Genomic DNA, 13,055 nt, shown 5'->3' on the forward strand with positions numbered 1-13,055 from the left:
CAAAAATCAATGCTGAAGCTATGAGCAACTAAACACTGCAGCTGCTAAAAATGTGAAATAACAGAATGCTGCAAATACTCAAGGCCTGGTTTGATCATGGTCCCAGTGAGCCAAGATCCTCCCACTGAACATTAGGCCAATGTCTTCCACATTGCCAATCATTCACCTCATTCCCTCTGGAGATCTACCCTCCACAGCCTCCAGCCCAATAAAGTCACAACAATACAAAGTCCACCTCAACCTCTTCCCCATGATCAGAAGCAAGACTGTCCCAGAAGACCCATAATTTTAGTCTGTTCTTGTCCAGCTTATTTCTTCCTGTCATTTCTTGACTATTCTTTCTCTCCATAGCCAGAGTCTTTCAATTTCAACCATAACATCTGCAATGCCCGCCACTACTTTGACAATGGTCCCAAATGGCTCATTTTTACCCCTGGTGTCCAATCGTTCTACACTCGAGGGTCTGAGCTATAGGGAGAGGTTGGGCAGGCTAGGACTTTATTCTTTGCAGTGCAGGAGGCTAAGGGGTGATCTGATATAGATGCAGAAAGTCATGAGGAGAATAGATAAGATGAATGCACGGTCTTTTTCTCAGGTTAGAAAAATCAAGAACTAGACGGCATAAGTTTGAGATGAGAGGGAAAAGATTTATCAGGAACCTGAGAGGTAACTTTTTCCACAGAGAGCATGGAGGACATATGGAATGAGCTGCCAGAGGAAGTAGTTGGGGCAGGTACAATAATCACATTTAAAAAGACACTTAGACATGTACATGGTTAGGAAACTTTGGAGGGATATGGATTAAAATGGTAAATGGAACTAGCTCAGATGGGACATCTTGGTCAACATGGATGAGTTGGCCTGAAGGGCATGTTTCCATGCTATCCCATGCCACAACGATCCAAGGGCCTTCACTTCTTTGAAAAGGGGTCTAACCCGTACCCTCCACCACCAGCCCAGCTGAACTCATTGTCACATTGAACAACTGATTTCTCCAACCTCCTCCAAATCAAAGGCAGGTTTATGGGAATCTACATGGGTTCAATCTGCACCTATCTCTGTGAGATATGTGGAACAGCCCTTGCTTCAGCCCCCTCCTTCACCACTTTCTCTGGTACATTGATGATTGCATTGGTGCTGCTTCTCACTCCAATACACAACTCAAATGTTTTCAAACCAATTTGTTATCACTTGTTCTCTCTTTTCACAGATGCTGCCCGAAGCAGTTTCCTTTATTTCCATAACAGTATATTATTCAATCAAATTAAGCGTAAGAGAGGGAAAGTGAGCTTTGTGAGGTTGTGACACTATAGGACTGGAGGATAAAGAGAGAAGATCAGAAGAGGGAAGCCTCTTGATGGCTTTATTTTGCACTAAACATTATTCCCTTATTATGTATCTATCCACTGTAAACAGCTCGATTGTAGTCACGGATTGTCTTTCTGCTGACTGGATAGCACGCTACAAAAGCTTTTCACTGCACCTCAGTACACATGACAATAAACTAAACTGAAACTGAAGATCCAAAGAGGGAAGGTCTGAAGAGGGAAAGAGGTGATTTTTATAACAATGATGACAACAAAAAACTAATCAGCAGGAACCTGCAAATTTAACCGTGCTTAAAAGATATGAATCATACAGATAAGAAAGGGAGTGCCAGAAGATGGTGCAGCGGTAGAGTTGCTGCCTCACAGCACCAGAGACCAGGTTCCGTACTGACTACGGGTGCTGTCTGTACAGAGTTTGTACATTCTCCCCGTGACCCCATGGATTTTCTCCAGGTGCTCCCACACTCCAAACACGTGCAGGTTTATAGGCTAATTGGCTTTGGTAAATTTGTAAATTGTCCCTGGTGTGCGTGGGTTAGTGTTAATGTGTGGGGATTGCTGGTCAGCGCGGACTCAGTGGGCCAAAATGCCAGTTTCCGCACTTTATCTCGAAATTAAACTAAAACTAAGATTGAGGGGCTGAGCGTTATCGGGAAGATGAATTTTGTACTGAGGACAATGCTGAATATAAATGTATGGGAAGGAGCAGAAAGGCCTGAAGAAAGAATGTTGTGCAACAATGGAGAGAGCCATGGATAGAGAATGAGTCAGTGGTGGGAAGCTTAACGCTGCTGTAGCAGCAAAGGGCACATGCAAAGTAGTGGAAGAGCATAAAACGGTGACACACAGTAGTATTTTCAACATCTTTTGTTTTTAAATGCAGGTATACTTTTAGTTATCCATGAAAACCATGTGATCATTTTACATTATTGTCACTGTGATCCATGTTGCATCCCATTTATTATGTTTAGCATGGCTATCTGGACTACACGTCTTCCCACCCTGCCCCCTGCAAAGACTCCATCCCCTACTCCCAATTCCTCCGCCTACGCCGCATCTGTTCCCAGGATGAGACATTCCATACCAGGGCATCGGAAATGTCCTTGTTCTTCAGGGAACGGGGATTCCCCTCCGCCACCATAGATGAAGCTCACACCAGGGCCTCATCCATACCCCGCAACACTGCTCTCTCTCCCCATCCCCGCACTCGCAACAAGGGCAGAGTCCCTCTGGTCCTCACCTTTCACCCCACCAGCCGGCAAATACAACACATAATCCTCCGCCATTTCCGCCACCTCCAACGTGACCCCACCACTCGCCACACCTTCCCATCTCCCCCCATGTCTGCCTTCCGCAAAGACCGCTCCCTCCGCAACTCCCTTGTCAATTCTTCCCTTCCCTCCCGCACCACCCCCTCCCCGGGCACTTTCCGTTGCAACCGCAAGAAATGCAACACCTGTCCCTTCACCTCCCCCCTCGACTCCATTCAAGGACCCAAGCAGTCGTTCCAGGTGCGACAAAGGTTCACCTGTATCTCCTCCAACCTCATCTACTGCATCCGCTGCTCTAGATATCAGCTGATTTACATCGGGGAGACTAAGCGGAGGTTGGGCGATCGTTTCGCCGAACACCTCCGCTCAGTCCGCAATAACCAACCTGACCTCCCGGTGGCTCAGCACTTCAACTCCCCCTCCCATTCCCAATCCGACCTCTCTGTCCTGGGTCTCCTCCATTGCCAGAGTGAGCAACAGCGGAAATTGGAGGAACAGCACCTCATATTCCGTCTGGGGACCTTGCGTCCGGATGGCATTAACATTGAATTCTCCCAATTTTGCTAGTCCTTGCTGTCTCCTCCCCTTCCTCAACCCTCTAGCTGTCTCCTCCCACCCTCCCATCCGCCCGCCCTCGGGCTCCTCCTCCTCCCCTTTTCCTTCCTTCTCCCCCCCATCAGTCTGAAGAAGGGTTTCGGCCCGAAACGTTGCCTATTTCCTTCGCTTCCTAGATGCTGCTGCACCCGCTGAGTTTCTCCAGCAATTTTGTGTACCTTCCACACTAGTTCTATGTTATCCCACTTTCTCATCCACTCCCTGTACACTCTGGGCAATTTACAGAGGCCAATTAACCTACAAATCTGCACGTCTTTGGGATGTGAGAGGAAACGGGAGCTCCAGGAGGAAACTCGCGGTCACATGGCGAACGTGCAAACTATGCATAAACAGCACCTGAGGTCAGGATTGATCCCGGGTCTCTGGCGCTGTGAGGCAGCAGCTCTACCCGCTGCGCTACAGTGCTGCCACATTTATCTTCTTGACAAATTTGATTCAAACAATAAATAAAATTACTTGGCAAATTTATTCATCAGCCAACTAATCTGTAATATGCATTAAGTTTAAGAGAGTAAAAGAAGCATTTAGAGGGGTAAAACTTACACATCATACACCATACATACCTTTCCCCTTAACATGATCTGCAATATCTAGAACAACACGGCGCCCATCAAGGTTGGAGATAGGAACTCCAAGATCTAAAATTTCAGATTCCCCGTTCTGCAGAATGAAAACACAGCACAATATCTGATTCTCAGTAAAAGCAATGAACAAAGGAAGAAAGGTACTCAAGAGTACAGAATGCAAAATCGCAATCTAAATGCACATGCTTATTTAGCTTTCACATGCTATTTCTTGCTCATTCCGTTTTACTATAGGCTGACTATGCGGCAATAATTACATTTGCAACCAGTAGCTTTTTAAACATACTCAAAAGTCTTGGATCTATTTACACTAGAGCTGGGATTATCCTGATGTGGTGGGGTGATGGTCATTATAAATGGTTCCAATAGAAGCTAACGTGTAAATGCTGTGTAGACTAAATGCCTCGTTGGAGACTTAAATTGGAGAAGTGAAGCACAAGTATACAAATTAAGGCAGGTTGAAAGGCAAATTATGCAGTATGCTTGCAATTGTGTCATCCATATGACGGCTTTTGGAGTATTGTGAGCAGTTTTGGGCCCCTTATCTGAGGATTGATATGCCAGCGTTGGAGAGGGTTCAGAGGTGGTTTACGAGAATGATCCCGGGGATAATTGGGTTAACATATGATGAGTGTTTGATGACACTGGGCCTGTAATCGCTGGAGTTTAGAAGGATGGGAGGGACCTCATTGAAACTTACTGAATAGTGAAAGGCATGGATATGTGGAGAGGATGTTTCCACTCGTGGGAGTGTCCAGGACCAGAGGTCCTAGCCTCAGAATAAAAGGACTCACCTTTAGAAAGGAGATAGGAGGATGGTGAATCTGTGGAATTCATTGCCACAGACGGCTGTGGAGCCAAGTCATTGAGTATTTATAAGGCGGAGATAGACAGATTCTTGATTAGTAGGAAAATGGAGTTGAGAGGACAAGATTGATCAGCCATGAATGAATGGCAAAGTTGACTCGATGTACCAAATGGCCTAATTCTGCCCCAATGACATATGAACATGAATATGGGAAACTTTTCAGATGATACATTATATTTACAGGAACTGAACACAAACAAAGATTGTTAACCTATTACCCTGGTACATTCCTCATCGTTCGCCATGCCCCCAAGGTCTGTGGATCACAGACCTCTGTCATCACTGACTTGTAGGAGTGCTTAACTCTGGGCGTACTGCTCGTAGAAGAGCAGCATGAAGTAGCTTTGTTATTGTGTCTGTATACTTACAATTCTAGCCACTAACTCGCCGAGATTCAAGCCATATTTTGCCACCACTGGTCGGAGCACTTCAGCCACTGGTTTGGTAGGCTTGGCCTTTAAACCAACAGATCTATTTATAGGAACAAGATCGAGTCTGAAATAAAAGTGTTGACATATTATAGCCATCTGCTTTCAACCTCACTGCTTTTAAGATTCAACTTCTATAAGGATTTCCATAATTAATAACTTTTGCTTTTTCTTACCATAGCAATTTCATAATCTCATTTAATTTTTATTCTGGTATTCATCGTATTCAAAAAGAGACACTATTGTCCTCCTTAATCTTTACCAATCCAGTCCACAGCCACAGTGGAACATTGTTCATTGTGTGATAACTTATGAGGTCTTCTTGCATCCCAAGTCTGCTACCTGTATCTTGGTGATATTTAATCATCATGTCACCACACTTCAAATATCCTGCCTAATTTTCACAGACTGGGAGACTTTAAATGTTTATTTTGGATCATACGGCTTGGATTAGCTGGAGGTCATGTTGCAGTTGTATAAGACGTTGGTGACACCACGTTTAGAATATTGTGTTCAGTTCTGGGCACCATGTTATAGGAGAGATATTGTCAAGCTTGAAAGGTTTCAGAGAAGATTTATGAGGATGTTGCAAGGACTAGAGGGTGTTAGCTATAGGGAGAGGTTGAGTAGGCTAGGTCTCTATTCCTTGGAGCGCTGGAGGATGAGGGGTGATCTTATAGAGGTGTATCAAATCGTGAGAGGAATAGATCGGGTAGATGCACAGAGTCTCTTGCCCAGAGTAGGGGAATCGAGGACCAGAAGGGTGAAGGGGAAAAGATTTAATAGGAATCTGAGGGGTACCTTTTAACATAAAGGGTGTATGGAACAAGCTGCCGGAGGAGGTGGTTGAGGCTGGGACCATCCCAACATTTAAGAAACAGTTAGACAGGTACATGAATAGGACAGGTTTTAAATTGTAATAAATAGGAACCGCAGATGTTGGTTTATACTGGTCTGAAGAAGGGTTCCGACCCAAATTGTCACCTATCCTTTCGCTCCAGAGATGCTGCCTGACCTGTTCAACTCTTTGTGTCTACCTAGAAAAGTTAATATATTTATGGTGTTAGTCTAGAATATCCAATAACTCTTTCTTTGTCAAGACTAGACTGATTTCTTGTATTGCAGCCAGTTATTGCACATGTATCATTCAGTGTAAAATACGGTATTTAACATTTTATTTAAAATGCATTTGATTCTGTTTTGTTGATGCAATCTTCAAAATGTAGATCAAATAAAAATGTTAAAGCCGAGCATCATTAATCTTTAACAGAACTAAGGTGTTTAATGGTGTTATGATACAAAACAGCCATGAACTTACTGAATAGTACAACAGATTTCATAGTAGCATGATTACTTACCGAAATAGTGTTCGCATTTCTATTCGAATCTCCCTTGAATTTAACGTGCAGCAGTCTTGATCAAGTACAAGAGGCTTAAAAAAGATAAAGCAAGTAGAATTAAAATATTCAGTCATTCACATGGTCTTGGTGGCAGTGGTAGACTGGGTCTAAAAATGTTGGTTGCCAGGAGACAAAGGGGGCCCACCCACAACTACAATGTTACCATTTAACAGGGGCCCACTTGCCATCACTTGCTATCACTTCATCAGGGGCCCACTTGCCATCGAGCAAGCTGACACCCTGGCCAGTCCGCCACTGCTTGGTGGTAACATTTCCATTGAAGTAGGAAGTTCAAATGTCGAAGGGTTGCTTCAGAGAATGTTTGTAGGTTAGTTAGTTAGATAATTAACCAATAAATAACCCCCACCCCCTTTCATCCCCTCTTTTCACTTGGATGTGCACCCATTTCTCCCCTTCCTCCATTAGTATTTTCATTTTCTAATTCCTTCACTGCCATCAATATGTATGGGCTTCTCCTTGCATCCCTTTTTGAACAAGGGTTTCACATTTATCATTCTCTAGTCCTCCAGCATATGTTCCCAATAACTCAACCTGGAATTCTTTTCCTGCTTCAACTATTCAAACTAGCATTATTCTACGCTACTTTCTCCCCGTGCCACTCATATCCCTCTTTTTGTTACTATCTCTCAGCTGTTCTAATATTCATTTTTATTCCCATCCATTCTCACTCATACAAGAAAGAGTGCAGCCCTTATTCCCAACTGTGCAATTACTGAGATTTCTCCATCTCCTTCTCACTGCTGACATGTGCAAACCAATTTCCGTAAAGCTCAGTTTGGTATTCTCCTACCGATATTCAATTCTGCTCTCTGGTGCTTGGTCAATCTCCCATAGTTCCCAGTACAACATTATAAATAATTGAAAATGCCCATCTGGAATTTCTTCACAGCTTAGTCCACCTCATTTGCCTCCTTGCCTTCCAATGTGCCGTCCAGTCTGACCTCCTTTGAATATCCATCTATTCATCCACACACCTTTAAGAGCAAAGGCTCAGCTATCTCTGCCTTACTCTGATACTTTCATTTCACCCTTGCTTTCTCTGCACATCCAGAAGCCTCTCCAAAATATCAGTGTGACTTTAGACATACAGCGTGGAAACAGGCCCTTGGGCCCACCGACACCGCGCCGACTAGCGATCACCCTGTACACTAGTGCTATCCTACACTAGGGATAATTTACAATTTTACATTTTTTTTTAAACCAAAGTCAATTAACCTACAAATCTTTGGAAACCGGATCATCCGGATAAAACCCACGCAGACACAGTGAGAACGTATAAACTCCGTACAGACAGCAGCCATAGTCAGGATTGAACTTGGGTCTCTGGAGCTGTAAGGCAGCAACTCTACCAGCTACGCCACTGTGCCGCCCCACTGTGATATTTTCCGTTATCATTGAACAGCAAAATTGTGAAGAGTTGCCCCCGATTGTAAATTGGCTATGGCCCTCTCTGTCCATCATGAGGAGACAGAAAAGTGGGAAATCATATTGACCCCAGTTTAAGTAGGCTGGATAGGATGCACAAAGCTGCATGACATACCTTGTCACCCCCCACCAGGAAGAGGTCTGTGGCTGCTAGCTGAATTTGTAGCTTTTCACACAGATCCGTCAACAATTGTCGAATAGAAATGCCAGACTGGATTGAAAGTGTGCGCAAGGAACCATCTGGAAGAATCACAGTGCAGTGTCTTGAAGACTTTTCTTTCTCTGTCGCAGGCACTTTGGTGGAATCAGGCTTCAAAGAAAAAGAAGATTTTAAATCAGGATTGAATACTGGATAAGCAGCCACGAGAATATAATTCACAAGTGAATCTTACAGCAGCATTATAGATTAAATAAATGCCATCAATTTAAGATAGATGAGATGGAAAACACTCACCATACGTAGGAAGTTATCAATAAATGGTTGAAGTATCACATTCATATTGTGTATGTGGGTGCATGTATGTTCATGTAAATGTGCATATGTGCGAGTACATGTCTGTGTGTGTATATATACGTGTGTACATGTATGTGAAAAAAAGTGCTGAGGTAACTCAGCAGGTCAAGCAGTATCCCTGGAGAATATGGTTAGGTAAAGTTTCAGGTCGAGACCCTTCTTCAGTCAGAAATGTCACCTATCCATGTCCTCTAGAGATACAGCCTGACCCACTGAGTTACTCCAGCACTTTGTAGTTCAGAATCTGCAGTTCTTGTTTCTAATGTACATGTATGCACATGTCTTTGTATGAGTATGGACCTGTCTGTGTGTGTCTGTCGGTGTGTGCATCAAAGCATGCTCACATCTGGGCATTGTGCCAGGAAATCTTAAAGAACACACTCAGAACATTTGGCACAGGGCTTAATTAGATTCATCAAAACGCTGATGCACAAGATCATTCGAGTGCCTTGAAATTCTTGTGTCTGAATTAGGATCGTGTGGGTCTTAAGCCCAGATGTTGTAAGATTTCACAATCAGAAATGGGGGCGGCACAGTGGTGCAGCGGTAGAGTTGCTACCTTACAGCACCAGGTTGGATCCTGTCTACGGATGCTGTCTGTACGGAGTTTGCATGTTCTCCCGTGACATTGTGGGTTTTCTCTCGGCGCTCCGGTCTCCTCCCATACTGCAAGACGTACAGGTTTTTAGGTTAATTGCCTTCAGTCAAATTGTAAATTGATCCTAATGTGTAGTGCTAGTGTACGGGGTGATCGTTGGTCAGCGTGGACACGATGGGCATAAGGGCCTGTTTTCGTGCTGTATCTCTAAAGTCTAAAGAAAAGCGCTACCAGTCCTCCTTTACTGGGCCTGGGCTCAAGAGGTCATTATGCACAGGCCAATTGAAGACTCATAGGAAGACTGCACTCGCTGGTGGTGAGATTGGCTTTAGAAGGCATTGGAGATATTGGAGTACGGGTGGTGGAGGATGTTGGACAATCATCTGGCTTTTTTAATGATTTCAGCATTAGTCGCTCATAAGCTAAAGAATTAAGTACAGGTATAGGTTTATAATTGTTGCATATACTGAAATACAGTGACACGCTTTTGTAATGTAATTCTTATAATGTGATTAGACTTTTGAGATAGAGATACAGCAGCCCACCGAGTCCGCACTGACCAGCGATCACGCCGTACAATAGCACCGCCTACACATTAGGGACAATTCACTATTTTATCAAAGCCATTTAACTGGCAAACCTGTACATCTTTGAATTAGATGTGGGAGGAAACCGGAGCACCCGGAGAAAACCCACACAGGTCCCAGGAAGAATCATAGGGAGAACGTACAAACTCTGTACAGACAACACACGTAGGCAGGATCGTACCTGGGTCTCTGGTGCTGTCAGGCAGCAGCTCTACCACTGCACCACTGTGCGCCCCCAATTCTTAAGGATAACAGTTTACACATATCTAGGACTTTCAAACACATGTAGATGAGAGTTTAGTTATGAAAACATCATATTAAAGTTAATGTGTCAGGTTTTTTAAAAGTTGGTCCTATCCCTGACTCTGTCCTGTCCTCCCCCCCCCCCCCCACACCCCCTTCTTCTGTACAGCTCCTTGCTTGATTCCACTTCACGATGGCACCTTGAATGACATTATTCCCATGTGTATTTTAACATGAGCTTTGGTAAGGCAGTCTGATTATGGTCCACCCATGTGTACGTTGCTGATAGGATCACTGCAGAGTGTTGGGAATTCAATTTTGAGCAATTTTGCTCTCCCCATTGAGGCTGCGGAGAATTATAATGTCCCCTCTACACTTCCACAGGCAGAGACTATAAACAAAACCTCTACCTTCTGTCAGCAGGCTAAATACTTTTTAGTGAGTAATCTTGAAACATACAGAATTAACGATTCCCTCCTATTCTAATGTAAACCACCTGGAGTTGCAGAAACATTATCAAGCAAATGTGTTGAAACAGTGGTTAAGAATCACTACCAGCAGAAGCACTATGTGAATTATGGTACAACTAACATATCTTCCACTTGCACTAACCTCTTGTCTGTTATTTCCTGGACAGTCAGCTGTCATTAACTCTGTGCTAGTGGATGAAGACATGGATCCGAATGATTCACGATGCCACTGAGACAGCCCGTTACTTGTAGAGAGGTCTAGTGAGTGAAACAATATTTATTGCATAAACACTAAGGAGCTTTCCTGAATTTTCTAGATTTAAAACACCCTACAGTAGCTTAATACATCTCGAATTATTCCTAATTGTACATTTAAATAGGTAAAAACTAAAAAAGGGTTTAATGAAATCTGCAGTGGTTCAATGAATGTGCAGTATTCAAACTTTATCCAGAATACCTTGTTGTCTCTGATATTAACCAATCTCAGTATTTCAGCATAAACTATTTGTGCCTGGGCACAGACTTTTGAGAATGGATGCACTGCTCAACAGCAAAAAGCATCAGCAAGATTCCTTCAGCCCATAATGGGCCACACTCCAATGGCCCCTTTCAAAGCATGGACTTCTGAAATGAACTTATAACGAACACCAATGTAAAAACAAGGAACTGCAGATGCTGGTTTATACCAATGATAGACACAAGGTGCTGGAGTAACTCAGCGGGTCAGGCAGCATCTCGAGTAAAAGGATGGCTGATGTTTTGGGTCAGAAGGGTCCCAACCCGAAATGTCACCCATCCTTTTTCTCCAGAGATGCTGCCTGACCCGCTGAGTTACTCCAGCGACTTGTGTCTATATATAAACAAACACACGTTACCAGAGAGAAATCCCTATACCCAGTCATTAACATACCCTGGGGATAATTTGCGAGCACATCATTAAGGGCCATGGAGAGGATGTGCAAACCCCAACATGACTTTCTGGAGCAATGAGCAACCTGGAACAATAGCAGTATGCACAAGATTACTGAGCTCAGTTCAGAATATAGGTCAAATCTGAAATCTTCTGCAGTACATTTACTAACATACTACATTAACACACTATCAGATGGATAACTTACTGTAAATCTTACTTGCACTGAACTCTGCTGAAGGTAATCTTACATTGTCAAATCAGCTGTTTACAAAAATCAAGGACAGTTGGTCAAAATTAGGAAACCTTAGTTTCTGATTAGATTTCATCCCAAGTCTACCGCATTTAATTACTAATCTTCGATGAAGCATTGTAATCAATTTCAAATAGGAACACAAGAATTAGAGGTAAGCCATCGACCCCAAGCCTGTTTCACCATTCATTTGTCATGGCTGATCTTCCACCTCAACATCATTTTGTTTTGCCTTAACCCCATATCCCTTGACACACTTTGGTCCACCAAGTCTGTGCCGATCAGCTCCCACTTACTTTTATTCTACACTAATTCTTCCCGAGCAGTTTATTCTCCCCATGTTCCCAACAACTCTACCCGGATTTTACCACATCTATGTACTAGGGGAAATTTATATCACCCACCCATTTTGGGATGTGGGAGAAAACCAGAGCACCGGGAAGAAACTCAGGCTCTCCCAGAGAAAGTGTGTAAATTCCACACAGACAGCACCAGAGGTCAGGATTGATCCTGGGTCACTGGCGATGTGATGCAGCAGCTCTATGAGCTGCACCTTTGCACATGTATGGTACATCTTTAACCGTGTACTTACAGAGCCCTCTATAATGTTTGGGACAAAAAACCATCATTTATTTGCCATTGTACTCCACAATTTGAGATTTGTAATAGAAAAAATCACATGTGGTTAAAGTGCACATTGTCAGCTTTTAATAAAGGCCATTTTTATACATTTTGGTTTCACCATGTAGAAATTACAGCAGTGTTTATACATAGCCCCCCCCATTTCAGGGCACCATAATGTTTGGGACACAGCAATGTCATGTAAATGAAAGTAGTAATGTTTAGTATTTTGTTGCATATCCTTTGCATGCAATGACTGCTTGAAGTCTGCAATTCATGGACATCACCAGTTGCTGGGTGTCTTCTCTGATGATGCTCTGCCAGGCCTTTATTGCAGCCATCTTGGGAAACTTTAACCTGGCCATCCTATTTTTGCAGCTAACCAGTGGTTTGCATCTTGCAGTGCAGCCTCTGTATTTCTGTACACTCATTGGTTTGCCAGTCCCTTTGCGATTAGTAAGCTCACCAGTGCTCTCTTTCTTCTTAATGATGTTCCAAACAGTTGATTTTGGTAAGCCTAATGTTTGGCTGATGTCTCTAACAATTTTATTCTTGTTTCTCAGTCTCAGAATGGCTTCTTTGACTTTCATTGGCACAACTTTGGTCCTCATTTATAAACAGCAATAAGAGTTTCCAAAGGTGATGGAAAGACTGGAGGAAAGACTAGGTGCTGAGAGCTCTCTTATACCTGCATTAAGGAGGAAATTAAACATACCTGAGCAGATTGGTACTATAGCTTCCAGCACCAGCATTCTCGAGTTCTTAGTTCCTAATTCTGATCAACCCTATCATTATTTTCTAGATGTTGTGTTATTACATCATTCATTAGCGAGTCCTGGATTTCTCCTAAGACTGTATTAAGCTAATAGGTCGGTGGCACCCAGCACTCCCTAGCCTGCCTTTTATAAGTAGGGATGTC

General features: G+C 43.3%; 1 protein-coding gene across 1 annotated transcript in view; it reads right to left on the reverse strand.

The window, feature by feature from the left end:
* The window catches only part of rgs12 (regulator of G protein signaling 12), a 147,093-nt gene that overhangs the window by 26,806 nt on the left and 107,232 nt on the right, over positions 1 to 13,055 (reverse strand). Inside the window, exons 10-14 of the mRNA XM_033018338.1 lie at positions 10,495 to 10,610; positions 8,056 to 8,250; positions 6,453 to 6,526; positions 5,035 to 5,161; positions 3,778 to 3,874 (exon numbers count right to left, since the gene is read on the reverse strand). Coding sequence (XP_032874229.1) covers positions 3,778 to 3,874; positions 5,035 to 5,161; positions 6,453 to 6,526; positions 8,056 to 8,250; positions 10,495 to 10,610 — 609 coding nt within the window. The remainder of the gene's footprint in view (positions 1 to 3,777; positions 3,875 to 5,034; positions 5,162 to 6,452; positions 6,527 to 8,055; positions 8,251 to 10,494; positions 10,611 to 13,055) is intronic.

This window comes from Amblyraja radiata, chromosome 3 (genome assembly GCF_010909765.2).
Source record: "Amblyraja radiata isolate CabotCenter1 chromosome 3, sAmbRad1.1.pri, whole genome shotgun sequence".
In the NCBI taxonomy this organism is placed as follows: domain Eukaryota; kingdom Metazoa; phylum Chordata; class Chondrichthyes; order Rajiformes; family Rajidae; genus Amblyraja; species Amblyraja radiata.